Source organism: Peromyscus californicus, unplaced genomic scaffold (genome assembly GCF_007827085.1).
Source record: "Peromyscus californicus insignis strain IS unplaced genomic scaffold, ASM782708v3 Scaffold_6__1_contigs__length_162567912, whole genome shotgun sequence".
Classification (NCBI taxonomy): domain Eukaryota; kingdom Metazoa; phylum Chordata; class Mammalia; order Rodentia; family Cricetidae; genus Peromyscus; species Peromyscus californicus.
The window spans coordinates 47795978-47811005 of NW_026294584.1; the positions used below are offsets into that span (position 1 = coordinate 47795978).

Consider the following 15028-nt stretch of genomic DNA (forward strand, 5'->3'; position numbering starts at 1 on the left):
TTCCTCTGGCACCAGGAATGTACAATGGTGTTCAAATATAAATTCAACCAAACACCTCATACATAAAATTTAAAAAATCTGAAAGAAACAATAATCATATAAATAAACTAGTCTGCAACTGTCATTGAAAGTTGAATGCAAGAGTAAATTGAACCTTGTGTTAGCTGGACCTTCAAGTAACTGGCCATAGTGTGTTAAAACCAAGATTAAAGAAGTAATAGAAGCTTTATGAACATTAGCCAATCACAATTCACTTTAATAAATCTGTTTCGGTATTATTCTTTTGCATTTCTTTTTGTATTTTACAATATTATAACAATATTATAAAATAATAAATACTATTTCAATAGCACTGTATGTGCTTAGTTTGTAAGTAACTGAATAGATATAAGTCAAGAGAGGTAATTAGTGGCACCTGGTTTTTTGTAGTTATTGTGTTTGTGTGTTTGTTTGTTTGTTTTTGAGACAAAATCTTACTATGTAACTCTGGCTGGCCTAGAATTTGCTATGTAGACCAGGCTCATGGAGGTCCACCTGCCTCTGACTCCTGAATACTAGGAATAAAGATGTATGCCACCAAACCTAACTCTGTTTAATTTTTGATAGGAACATACTATACAAATTTGATTTAAAACCATTGATATAGATCAATGACCAGCAAATAACCATGTCTGATTAACATGTTTTTTTAAATAGTGTTTACATTCAAATTTGGGTGCTATGCAACTTCTACCCTTAAACTCAGCTCTGAAATTGAAGTCCCAGATGGATCACAGACAAGATGATAATAGTTAGTCATCGTGTCATGCCCCCCCCCCCCCGCCCCCCGGCATGGACTGGGTTTGACCTGCAGGCCATTGTTTGTCAGTCCCTGGCTTCCATGATGGAAGGCCTTTGTTAACTGACAGAACACCTTGAGAAAATCCCTAGGCTAGGAAGACACCAGGGATGGGAACTGAAGACCTGGGCCAGTACTGGTACTGTAATGAGTGCTGTGAGTCACTGCCCCACCCAGATCCCAGGCTACCATGTGCAAAGGGGTGCTTAAATTAAAATAACCTCCTCAACTCCATCCAGTTGTATCCATCTGAGCCCCTAAGCTTTTAACACCTTAACACAGAAGTGGAGGTTCAGTCGGGAGTCTGCTAGGGAAGGAGTGAAATGAAAGTCTGTTCCGTGGGTACCTAGGGTGGGAGTGAGGCAGCGGAGGGCACATCAACAAGAAAGAGACCAGCAATTCCATTCACAAAGAACTGAAGGCCTAGCTTACTGCTCTTGAGAAGTCTGCCACAAACTACTGTTCTGAATGACCCAAGGATTTGTTGAGCTGAAGGCCCCTCTTGCTGCTGAGATTTATGGAGCTCTTAATATTGCGTAGCTGGCCCTGTTTCTTTTATTTCCTCAAGAAAGCTGCAGAATGAGTTGAAACACCTGGAGTGGAGACAGAACTAGAAAATTCTCCTCCATATATGCTGCCATCCATTTAGGCCACGTTTCCACAGGGCTGGGCCCTTTAGAGCGATCCTTTCTCAAGATCTGCAGAATGTCTGGCCTGCTCTTTCTCTTACTAGAAGTCATGCTTGGGTTTGTAGCATACACACCAGAGCTTCTCTAACGCCCTTCATGCCCTGTGAGCCCTGGCCAGACTGAGTTGTTTGCCTTTCCATGTCCACATTTCCTGACTCTACAACCTTTCATTTGCGCTCTATGAATGAAGAAAGGGCCTCTTCCCCCTTACAGACACCCAGTCCGAGATCTGGCTCAAGTACCACTTTCTCCATGAAGCCTTCTCTGACCCCACAGTTAAAACTGTATTATCCATCCATTTCAATCTCTGTAACTGTCTCCTTTAATACTTAGCACATTTGAACTTCCATTACATCTCTGCACATTTCTTGGCTCACCTACCAAGTTATAACTCCATTTTAAGGCATTTGTTCCCCTTGGCTTCCTTCCTCCATTGCTTGAACAGAACAACTGTTCCAGCAGCGTCTTCTTAAGGATGGGTTTATTCTAGCCACCTGGTGTAGTGCAGAGGCAGTCCCAGCCAGCATCCCATGCCACAAGCCAAAACTCCACCTTGGTATCTGCCATATCCCCTGCCTCCGCCTCACATTCTAGGTGTCTCCCTACCCTATCCTGCCCACGGTTCATTGCTCTGCTCACTCAACTAAACCAAACTGCCTTCCTTCAGAGTCAGGATCCAGATGGCCAGTGGTTTGGCTAGAGAGAGGAATGTACACAAGATTAGAAACCCATATGCTGATGCTGCTGTTGCAAATGGTCATTTGTAATTAAACTATGTGACAGTTTAATAGTCTGTTGTCTCCATTGCTACAGCAGTGGTTGCTTTCGTGTCCAGTCCCAAAACAGCAAACGCCTTCCGGGCTAGTCATCTCTTGGAATATAGATCTACAAGTCCAGATGAGGACTCTTCAAGATACTTTTAAGTGCCAGACAAGAATTTCTCTAAGGCCCATATCGCCCTCTCAGAAGCTTAGTAGTTCTCTGGCCCTTCAGCTGTTAATGCTGCTGATTTAATCATATTCACAAAGATGGTGCTTGGTTTTGAATGATACCTCATCTGTTAAAATGAGGACATTTCAAATATGGAAACTTGGGGCATCTTCAAATATGGAAACAGGTTGTCTTTGGTTTGGCTTTTTACCAAGCATAAATGAGGGTCAGCTCATCTCTATTTTGAGTAGGCCCTGTCTTAAGTAAAGTTTCCCCTGACAGGACCATAACCCACCAAGAGCAGAGAAGAATCATTGACTTCCTTTCCCAACAGCAGGGAGGCTAGACCCAGAGGTGGCTGCCAAGTCCCCTGCAAAGATACATGTCCTTTCCTTTGGGCCAAGTGTCCAGGATGTGGTCCTTCATTTTCCATTTCCTGTCTCCCCTCAAGGTTTACCTTCACTTGTAAACAAACCTTTGAAATGCTAGCATGTGGAGGGTAGATGCAAGCCAGTGGATTCTAGATGAGTTTGTGTGGGAGCTCTGGAGTCAGGGAGTAGGAACCACCCCAATATGCTTTCTTGTTAGAATGACAATCACGCCTTTCACTGGTGACGCTAGGAACCGGGGCCCTGGTCTCATGTACCAGTGTCTCAGAGCCGTCTGGTTCCTGAGAGGAGCTGAAGGACACACAGGGAATCAAGAAGGGAGGCTGTGCCACCCGGGCGGAAAGGACGACTTGGGAAGGAGGAAATGAATAGTAAATCTTTTTCCAATTAAAACTGAGAGTGGAAGCAGAAAAGCTCTGGAGGGCACTTTTCAGGGAGGGAAAGATCATAAAAGGTCTGTTATGAAAATCCATTATCCATAAATTCCCCCACATTAAGCACCGCCCGTCTGTCTGGGGAGGATGCTGACAGAGGGTCTGTAAGGACAGGGCGGCCTCCGCCTGCTGTGCACCATTTCCTCCGTGTCTGCAGTACCACTTTCCTTTGCAGGGATTCCCTCTAATTACTCACAGCCTTAGAATCTCCATTTAAGGATATCTTGTCTTCATTTTTTCCAGTTCCTTTGTTTCTTTTGTCAAATGTTTACCGACGTGATAATCGTACCATAATTGGAAGCAAAACCATATGCAATTATGGACCTGTGTGTTGCATCACATGAATTCTTCAAGTCTGGGAGAATGACTGAAGTTTTTAGATCACTCTAAGACTCATCTAAGATGACTTCATGCCTTTTACACGGGAGGATGGAAATGCGTGTTTGACAAGAATTTACTTATTGATACACCTGTGGTCAGTTGTGGATGCAACCACGTGGGCTCATGGAACTGTGGGAATCTCTCTACAGCCTTCATTTAACAGGTGTTGGTCAGCTGTATATCATATCTAGCCTTTTCTGCAAGAAAGAGAGAGAGGATAAATATGGTATTGCTAGTCATAGGCACCTGGGTTTTAGTTATTTTCTCATGTTTGACTTTAAAAATTGTCTACACTTAGCCTTATTGTCCACGCACTATATACGTTAAAGCAAGATCCTTTGATAGGTATGACAGCCAGAGAGCGTTCCCAGTCTCATTCTACCCCTCTCCCTAGTTTTACTTTTGATTGCCTTTTTTAAAAGTCAAAGAACGTTAAGACCCATGTTTTCATAATTCACATGTTCATATTTATGATATTTGTATTTATTATTCATGATGCTTATTAGAGAATCCTAGGTTGGGATGTAAGACAAGCTAATGCTTATGAAAACACAGGTAGTAGTAGTTGGTATTAGCTACATTTATTTTGGTTGAATGTTAAAGTGGAAAGTGAGTGTGGCTAATTTCCTTTTAATTAGCTTCTCATCCACTTAATCATTTCCCTTTCTCCTTATAATTCATTTTGACCAAAGTTTAGCTCAGGCACCAAATAAACAAACATCTTTTCCATCATCAACCCTCTCTTCCTATGCCTACTGTCTTAGTTAGGGCTTTATTGCTGTGAAGAGACACTATGACCATGGCAGCACTTATAAAGGAAAACATTTAATTGGAGTAGCTTACATTTCCAGAGGTTTAGTCCATTTTCATCATGGTGCGACATGGTGGCATGCAGGCAGACATGGTGCTGGAGAAAGAGCTGAGAGTCCTACATCTTGATGTACAGTTAAGAGGAAGTGGTCTGAGCTAGTTGTGGCTTGAGCATAGGAAACCTCAAAGCCCAACCCCACAGTGACACACTTCCTCCAACAAGGCCACACCTCCTGAGTGCCACTCCATATGAGCTTATGGGGACCAATTACATTCAAACTACCACACCTACCTTTTTTCATTTTGTTTTTTAAAGACTTTAAGTGTGTGTGTGTGTGTGTGTGTGTGTGTGTGTGTGTGTGTGTGTGTGTACATTTGTGCAATACCTGCAGAGGCCAGAGGTGATGGATACTTGGATACTTCTGGTGTTGCAGGGTATTGCAAGCTACCAGAAATGGGTGCTAGGAACTGAACTTGGGTCTTCTACAAGAGCAGCACATGCTCTTAACCATGGAGCCATCTCTCCAGTCCTCCTACTAACCCTTTGTAAACTTTACAAATTAAAATGTGAATGTTTGTACCTGAACAAACTTATTGTTTGGATATGGTAGGTTAGATGAGGTAGAACAAATTCATTCCTCTCCATGAGAACATGAATAGATTTCAGTTTATCTCAGAAAACTGTTATGGAATGGCCCTCCCAAATCTGAATTTAATGATACACATTCTTTCTTTTCAAAAGAAACATGGGAAAAATAACAACTCTATGATAATATACATCCAGGTTTTTATCCATTTTATTTTCTACTGAATATCATAAGCCATTTAGGTTTTTTTTTAATTAAAGAAAGTGACATTAGTTGAATAAGATCATAGTCATTTATTCCATCCAAAGCTCCAATCTCAAGAAAGGTTTGAAAAGCATGCTTGTGTCCCATCTATCTTTATAAACTACATGGATTCCTATAAACACCAAGGCATGATGCTGTGTGAAAGTCATCAATCATGGTTTGCATATATTATTATTATATGAAGTTTTTAAAGGGCAATACTTTTAAAATGCATTATTTGGTAATGCACACCATGGTGCTAAAACTACAAAACAAAAGCAAGAGGGCAATACAAACACTGGGAAATTCAGGCAGGTGACAAAAGAGAGACAAAAGAGAGAGGAATGGTATTTAAGAGACGTGCATAAGCCTCTAATTAGACTCTGACCGTATCTGAGTTGATAGGCATGTACATGTCAGTTTGTCAGTTCTATTATTATTCTTTAAAGTGCAGGTACAGCACAATTTATGATAAAAGTTTTTAATCTAAAAACTAATTTCTATCTATTAGAATATTTTATTTAAATTTTCTAGTGACTATATGCATTGATTCATAAATAGTTTGAGAATCTGTTTGTCCTAGGGTAGGATCCTTTTAGAATGTTCTCAAATCTGGTGCCCTTGATTTCTTCTAACCAAACCCAATCTGTTGGTCAGTTTACCCATAATGCTGATGTAATGATGTTAAGAACCAGCCTTCTGGTTGTATATAGAGGTATATAGGTGTATATAGAGACAAGAAGAAGATCTTGTTTTCCTTCCCACTGTCTGCTGCTCTCTAGCACATAGCCTCATCATGGTCCATGGTTAGAGAAATTTGTGTAACTAGGGGATAACATCTTTGTATAAAGTAAATGATGGGCTGGTGGTGACAACTGATGAGGACATACTAAGAACGTGAACGTGAAAGTTTGCAAATATTATGGAAACCCAAGTAAATATGGTTGGTATACAAACTTTAGTGACTCAAATATATTCAAGGGACATGGGATGAAAGGAAGAGATGAATTGCGATGTACTTATTATCCTGGATAATTAATTGTCTTCAAAGTAACCTATCTCTTCGTGTGCCTTGACACCAGTAAATATGGCTCAACAGTGATATGATAGGTCAATAAACTCTATAATGAATATATATAGCACATGCTACTTTTCTAACCCCACCAAAAAAAATCCTTTCATTCAAAGAGGCTTTTTTCCCACTCCTTTATTTTTATACACAAACCTGTTTTCTTTCCCATATTCTGGCTGAAAATATTTTTATTTTCTTGGGTTTTATTTTCCCCATTATAACTTTTAATTTCTTTCCTTTTAAGGACACTAAGGAAAAACTTCAGAATTTGACTTTATATGCATTCAAACCACAATATTTTGCCAACACCACATATAAACAAAAATATATTTAAGATCCTGGAATGTTTCGATAAACTTCTTTTAACTTCCAAAGGTGCACTAAGGCTACTGAACACATAGTACTCTTTTCAAAGGCTCAGGACTTCCCCCTCTTGATCACAGCCTGACCTCAGACTCTCGGAGAGCAAATAAGCCATTTAAAGTGCTGGTGAGATGTGCATGGAGAATCTGCTTGCATTTCATATTATGAAGAAAATCCCTGGGATTTTGGTACCAAAAAAAAAAAATAACGGATGTACGTGAGTCATGTTGCCTCCAAATAGTTGATGAGCATATTTTCAACCCACAGAAAGTTTTAACTCTTTAAATCAGATCCTGTCATAAGAACCTCATTAAGACAAGGACTTTGGCAGAAGCAGTAATTAATAATAATAATGGATGCCCTTCTTGGAAGTTGTGAGGCCCGGGTCTCCTTCTACTAGATGTAGCCTGCATAGGAAGTCTACAGCTGTAGGAAGCTGGGAACAGGGCAGTGGCATCTCAGTGACAAAGCTGAAATCTCTTTTAAGCAGTTTCACTTTCTCTCAGATGACTCACATGAAAGTGGAGATTCAGTGAGATGCAGAAATATCAGAGCTGATCTTGGGCTCCATCAACTCTCTGCCGGCCTTTCAAATCACTGTGAATTCACAAGTGATAGATTTCCATAAGATTTGTTGTTACGGGTGAGGAAATTATCCAGTCTGTTGGCATTTTAGGTGCATTGTTTTTAAGATATGAGAACATGGGAGGAGCGATTAAGAAAAACAGATTACAAATTTTGATCTGAGTGAAGTATTTATAACTGATCTCATTATAATACCTTGAGCCTCTCATTTTCTGAGGCTTTTCTCATTGAACCTGTGGATTTTAATGCTCTTAAACATGTGAGGAAATTGGCTCCCTGCCTCCAACAAAAGTGGTTACTAATTTTTCTTTTTTTAAAAATAAAGTTAATACAATATGTTTTGATGATATTCTTTCCCTTCCCTCCTCTCCTCCCACTTCCTTACCCATCCAACTTTATGTTCTTTCTCTCTCTAAAAGAAAGAAAGAAAGGAAGAGAGAGAGAGAGAGAGAGAGAGAGAGAGAGAGGGAGGGAGGGAGGGAGGGAGGGAGGGAGAGAGAGAGAGAGAGAAAGAAAGAAAGAAAGAAGGAAAGAAGGAAAGAAGGAAGGAAAGAAAGAAAGAGAAAAGGGAAAAAGAAAACAGACAAATTAAAAATAAGAAAATCAATAAGACAAAAAAATACAGAAACCAAAAATGCACAAAAAATATGGAGTCCTTTTTGTATTGGCCAACTCCTCCTGGGCAAGGGGCCTGTCCTGGAGTGTGGTTTATGTCCCCAGTGACACTGCATTGGAGAAAACGGATTTTCCCTTTCTCAGCAGGTATCAGTTGCAAACAGCTTCTTGGCTAGGGGTGAGGTGTGGTGTCCACTTCCCTTCCCAGTGCTGGGCTTTTGTCTGGTTTGAGCCTGTGCAGGTCTTGTGCATGCTGTCAGTCTCCAGGAGAAATTGTAGGTATATTTCCCTGCTAACAGGTCAGGGTTTGTTTTTACTATTGTTGTTGTTGATAAAATGCTATTGACAGCATTTCATTGGAACTTTAATGATACCGTCCTGTAGTCTCAAATCAGAAAATGAGCAAACTGGAAAAAACAAAGGGAAGCAAGAGTTAAATTCTAAAAAAAAAAAAAAAAAAAAAAAAAAAAAAACCAACAAAGACAAAGGGAAGAGGGGCATTTAAAAAAACATACTATAAATATATTTTCTCCTTCGTCCCTTTCCTTCCTCTCTCCCTTGTTTCTTTGTTTCCTTGGTGGTGGTGTAGTGTGGTGGTTAGTGTGGTGGTGGTGGTGGTGATGGCGGTGTAGTGTGGGGTGGTGATGGTGGTGGTGGTGGTGATAGTGGTGTAGTGTAGTGGTGGTGATGGTAGTGTAGTGTGGTGGTGGTAATGATGGTGGTGTAGTGTGGTGGTTAGTGTGATGGTGGTGATGGTGGTGGTGGTGGTGATAGTGGTGTAGTGTAGTGGTGGTGGTGGTGGTGGTGGTATAGTGTGGTGATGGTGATGGTGGTGTAGTGTGATGGTGATGGTGGTGTAGTGTGATGGTGATGGTGGTGTAGTGTGATGGTGATGGTGGTGTAGTGTGGGGGTGGGGGTGGGGGTGGTAGTATAGTGGTAGGGTTAGTGCTAGTGGGGCTGCTACTGGTGGTGGTGGTGCTGGGAGTTAAACCTACAGCCTTACATATGCTAGGTTAAGCACTCTACCACTGAGCTATATCCCTAGCCATTTTTCTTCAATTTTTATTTCAAGACCACATCTGAATTGGTTTTCTGGACTTGATTGTATAAAACCACCTCAGCCTCCCAAGTACCTGGGAGTACAATGTGTAGCATTATAACTAGACTATCCTGTAGATACTGTGATAAGAATTTCCTCCATGTTGTGTAAGTCGTGAGCAAAAGTCAATGGTGACTATGGAAGGAGGAAACAAAAGACAGAGAGTGTGTTGCTGAAGTCAGCTCTATGGTCCCTTTCTCTTTTCTGGTGTAGATTTAGTTCTTGATGGACTAATACAAAGAAGCTGAATCCTCCATGATTTCCCTGCTCATTGTGTTTGCAATGATTTTATTTGTTTGAACCTTTCCATCTGAAAAGCCCGGAATTTAACAAGGTCATATACGGAGGTAGCGGAGTTCCGGTGTTAGAGACTCTTGGAACAGCCAGGTGTTATGAAAGAGTTTTCCTGGCGTGGAGATCTTAGTTTTCTTATCAAGGCCCTGACAGCAGGGCCTTTAAGCAATGGTTCTGAGAATGGAAGAAACACCAGCCCTTTACTTTTTCATGCTATGGACACACATGTCAAGTAGCATGTAATTATTGTGAGCTTTGGGGATTGTTTGCACTAGTTTGTAAGTATCACATTCGAGTACGTGGTAGATTCCCTCCCTTTGTCCCAAATATCTGCTGAGTCATTTTGCTCTTAGCAACACTGACCTTCCACTGGAAAGGTCCATCAAATCTCCAGGTGTTTGTGACGAGAGATGAGCAGAGGCAGTTGCCAAGAAACAAAGCACAACACTCCATTGTAAACCCTCTCACAGCCAGCATGGCTCAGGAGCTCATGGACTCCCAGATGTTTTATTTAATAGAGTGTTGCTTGGTGGACTTGGGGATTGCCAGTTTTTTAAAAGTCACAATGAAAAGCATTTGATTAAAACTGTATAAAATGTAGTTGAGTCCTTCTCAGTTGGTTCAGAGGACCTCAGGATCCCACAAGGCTCCCAAATCTGGGAAAGGTGGTTGCTTGTGTGCCGTGGACACAGTGGATTGGTTAATACTGGAATCTGCTGAAATTTCATGGAAGTAAAAACGGGTTGGTATGCCTCTCTGACCATCTGGTTAGATAGGAATTTTCTCAGTCAGCAGCATTTCAAACAAGGTTAAGGCTGATGTGTGGAAAATCGGAGCTGCTAACACTCTGTCTTTAATGTAGAACAGAGCTACTGCTGTTGCAGATGAAGTAAGGATCCTGCATCCTTGTCTGTCTTTTTGGACAAATTCTATGTGATGGTGAAGTGGGCATACCCACAAATCATTGTAATTATGTTAACTTTCTGGAGGCCAGTTTATCAGTGCTTCAAAAGCCTCAAAAGAAAGTGTCTTCAACTTCATAAACACAGAACTTCTAACTTCTGAGAAGTTTTGAAGTCCTTGTACCACTGCTTATAGGGGCATAAAGTTAGAGAAACATTTAATAACCAGCAGGAAAAATATTAGGGTATAGTATATCTATATAATTACCATCTGGTGTATGTGGATATAAAATACTGTTTTCATTGACGTAGTTTGTTGATGTGTTAAAATATAGCCATGACTAAGTTTAATTAAAGGAACTGTTCATGAAATAATAGATATAACATGGCCCCACTTTATTAAAAATGTATTATTTCCATACTCAAGAACATATGTATAGAATACATCAAATTTGCATCACGTCAGAGCTTAGTTGACATGATCCTAAGCAGCTGATTTTCACTTTTATCTTTATACATTAGGTAATAGCCTAGTTTTAAAACACAAGAATCCATTACTTTCAGAATCAGAAGAGCAAACCACTAAGGTGGTTGTTTTTTTTTTCAATAAGAAAAAAAATCCTAGCTGGGTGTTATAGCACATACCTTTAATCCCAGAACTTGGGAATCGAAAGCAGTTGGATCTGTGTTGAGTTTGAGGCCAGTCTGGTCTACAGAGTGAGTTCCAGGACAGTCAGAGACACTATCTCTGAACCCCTAAACTGCCCCCCCCAAAAAAAAAGAAAAGAAAAGAAGAAATAAATCAGTGGTGGAAGTATAAAAGACAGGCTGATTTTAGAAGACAGAAATTACTTGGCTGTCTGAGGGCCAGTGTAGGAGTCTCACAGTTGAGGAGTTTGTCATCCACACAGTTTTACTTATAAAGTCAACTGATATGTTCCTTTTTGGCTTCATGTGTATGTGGGGTGTGTGTGTGTGCATGTGTGCTCATGTGTGTGTACAGGTTTGTGTGTACAAGGAGACCAGATTGATATCGAGTGTTTACTTCAGTCACTCTCCACCTTGTAAACTGAGGCAGGGTCTCTCCGTTGAACTTAGAGCTCACCGATCCAGCTATTCTATTTAGCTTGCTCTGGGCATTCCCCTGTCTCAGTATTTACATGGTGCTGAGGATTGTAACACCAGGGCTTACACTTGTGTGGCAGATGCTTGTGTACCACCTGCCTTGTCCGAACTGATACGTTCTTCATCCAGAGACTGGGTCCGTTAGGATTGAAAATAGCCTGAAACCATGACGGTGCTTCTGTTGTTGTTTTAATGTGGTAAACAACTTTAATTCCTCATTTTATTAGCAACAGTAAAAGATTATTCCCAAGCAATCTCCAGTAACTGTGTCCCAGAAGAAGGGCTATAAGCAGCGAGTGGGTTCCCCACAGATCTTCAGTTACAATAAGCAGGAAGAATTAGAAGAGACAGTGGAGATGGTACATTTGCTCAGGCCACTCCTCCAATGAGAAATACAAGAGGATGGAAGGCTGGCCATGACCTGGCCATGGAAACAAAACAAGTTTATCTCCCAGCTAAATGCTGTCAGCACCCATGAAGCTCCCAGAGTTGGTAGGAGAAAGATAGTGACATCTCAAATATCCTGGAAAACTCTGGCTTGAATCTGATGGCTTTGTAAGAGGGAGAGTTTTGCTTTTAGCATGGAGATGCCCTGTACGTACCTTTCACGACTCCTGCTTGTCTCAGAAGAAGGCTTCAAAACAGACGGTGCTTTCATGACTGATCCCGAGATGGAGAGACCAAATAAAAAATTCCTCTTTGATTAGCTTGAGAAGCAGTTGTTAAGTACTCTTCTCTCCACTGTGGTTGAAGCGGGCTACTAAGAAATAAGCCAAGGAAATATTAGGCCAAGAATCAGAAAGCCAAGCCACTGGGAAGGGCTCTCTCCTGCATCATACCTGAATTAGAAGAGAACATTTGTATCACGTCATGTTGTCCCTTCACACTCAACGCGTCTAAAACCGAACTCGTCTTTGCTCACAAGGCCGCTCCTTAGCTGAACACTACTAACAACAAACAAGAAGATGCCACACTTTACCGTACTCTATCCTAACAGCCATGATTTCTAATTGATTGCCACTCTTAGGGACAGGGAAACTTAGGACAGGTTGATCAAAGGGCCCCGTATTCCTAAGAGATCAGTCTTAAAACCAAGTTTTCTGACTATTAGTCATACGTTAATTCTACCATGTTACTCTTCCCTCCATATTTGTGGAAAATTACCAGTTTAATAGAATATATAACAGATATATAGATGGAACATATACATACTTTATTTATATTGACATTTGACACACTAGCAGATTTTAGTGAGCATAAAGTCAAATTTTTTCTGAAGTAACAAAAAGCAAATAAACAAACCTTCAGAAGTTTTAACACTCCTAGTATTATTGAAGTAAAAAGAGGACACAGATAGAAGTACTGGATCTAAGCCCAAACATGCCTGGTTTATAGATCTAAAATGAACAATCTACCACCAGTTACATGTGATAGACTATTTACATACGGTTCTGATGTTTGGTTTTCTTTCATTTGAAAATGAATTCATCTTTATAATTATGTACAAATTAAAAGTTTGTGCCACTTAGGGACATCTCTTGCTTTGGGGTTGAGGAGATTGCTCAGGGGTTAAAGCTCCCACTGAATAAGGAGGACCGAGGTTCAGATCCTTCATAAGTACAGGTGGACACGGTGGCCCACCTGTAATTCCAACCTGGAGCAAGTTAGCTAGCTGGCCATCAGCAGACTCTGGTTCAACCAAGAGGCCCTGCTTCAACGAATAGGTGGAAAGCAATCAAGAAACATTCCTAACATCAGCCTCAGGGCCTCCACAGACATGTGCACACATGTGTATGTGCACACATATACACATGCAAACACACATGCACACACAGCACAGCATGCAGGTGGTGGGATGTAATACATGGTTTAGTGAACAAGACATTTTCATGAAGCAAGAACTAATACATGTTTTAGTGAACAAAAGGTGGTTGACATGCTCTCATAATGCACATATTGTGAAGCCACCTACCAATGGTCAATGATACACACACCCTGGAATAACAAAATCTGACCAAAGAAGAGGTTCAGTGTCCTCAGTTTTAGGGAACAACCTTGGCTTATTAGCAGCGGAGTCTTGGTTTAAGAGTAACGGTAACTGGATTCTTTTCTAATCTTTGTGATAGCGCCGCCTCTAGTTCACACAATGTCCTGAGTCCTTTTTAATACGTGTGTTGATTATTTGGGTTCAATACTTGCTCTTTCCACTTCTAAATCTTGCGTGTGATAATCAGCTCAGCATGGAAGTCCAAATATGCTAACCTACAGCCTCCAAAGGCAGCCTGCTTTGGTGTAGATGTTCTGGTTTGCTGGATCAATGTAAATCATTCCCTGAGTCATTGGCCTAGTGCTTTTCAAATACTAAAAAGTTGGAAAACAAATGGCTTGGGTTTCCAAACTTGAGAATGTGGACCGTACTTTTAGAACCTGGCTCACTAGTAGCCATTCAAGGCAGTTGGGCCAGGACATTAATGACAACACTTGTCAGCTGGCGTGCTCAGGAACGTGTCTTTATGGTGTTGCAGAATCGCCTATCAGAGGAATGATGATGACGAAGAAGAGGCCGCCAGGGAACGGCGCCGCCGAGCCCGGCAGGAAAGGCTGCGTCAGAAGCAGGAGGAAGAGTCCTTGGGACAGGTGACAGACCAGGTGGAAGCCCATGCCCAGAACAGGTACTGTCCGCTTCTCAGTGGGGCATCTCTGCGTGGGTCTTAGCCTGCCCTGTTGAATGGAATTTGCTAGCAAATCATTGCCTTCTCAGACCATCTCAACCATGATTGGTTGGTTGGTTGGATTTGGTTGTGTTGAGAGGGGTCTGATTGGGTATCCCAAGCTGGAACTCACTGTGTGGCCCGGGTTATATGTGGTTTTGCTTTGTTTCTTTTACTTAGTGTATGTTCAGAGGAGGTTGCTAATAGCTCCATTAACTTGGTCTATTTTTTTTTTTTAAATCTTCAAGGGAAGTGTCATGGCCTCTTCGGCTCATTTCCCAGAGTGGTCTTGCAAATGCTGAAGCGCAAGACAAGTTTAACAAGAAATTTAATGTTTAGGTAGAAGATAGCAACCTTGGTCTTTGGTAATTAGTTCCTAATTGGGGAGGAAGTGTTGTCAAGAGAATGGAGGGGCAGGTATGATCACTGGGTTTCACTCCCTTTCTTTGAATCCCAACTTAATAAAGTGTGTTCCTTCACTGTACTAAGTACAACCATAGCTCCCTTTGAAGACTACTGCTCGGCTGCAGAAAGATGAGAGTATATGTAAAACGCCCAATGCCCTGCACGTAGTAAGTCCATGATACAGTGTGCTCTTGGCAGAGTCTCACAGAAAGGGGACAGAAGGGCCATTCACTGCCTTTTTTGTTTCTAAGCTGAAGAGAGGGGGCAAAAACAGTTTTCAGAATGACATTTTTGAGGCCTTTCCTGAATCTGGTTATCAGTGAGTGTTCAGCAATGGTTTTTAAAGGTTACAACTGATTGTTTTGTTCTGCTTGCTTCTGAAAACCTTGCTTCTGGACTGAGATAACAGTGCTGTGCAGGTCTAGCATGGAAGGCCCTGGGTTTGAGCTTCAGCCCAATAAAAAAATCAACAGCCCATACATAGGTCTTGTTTCTACTTGTATTTCATTTCTGCTTTAATTTTATTATTAGCTATTTTATGAGACTACCTAAATT

At 41.1% G+C, this 15028-nt stretch overlaps 1 protein-coding gene across 9 annotated transcripts in view; it reads left to right on the forward strand.

Moving 5' to 3' along the window:
- Window positions 1-15028, forward strand: part of Cald1 (caldesmon 1) — a 189862-nt gene that overhangs the window by 137484 nt on the left and 37350 nt on the right. For all 9 annotated transcript variants that reach the window (XR_008214574.1, XR_008214573.1, XR_008214576.1 and 6 more), the window contains one exon: window positions 13883-14029. Coding sequence is in view for 3 of the 9 variants with exons in the window: in XM_052721739.1 (XP_052577699.1) it covers window positions 13883-14029 (147 nt within the window). In the remaining 6 variants the exon portion in view is untranslated. The remainder of the gene's footprint in view (window positions 1-13882; window positions 14030-15028) is intronic.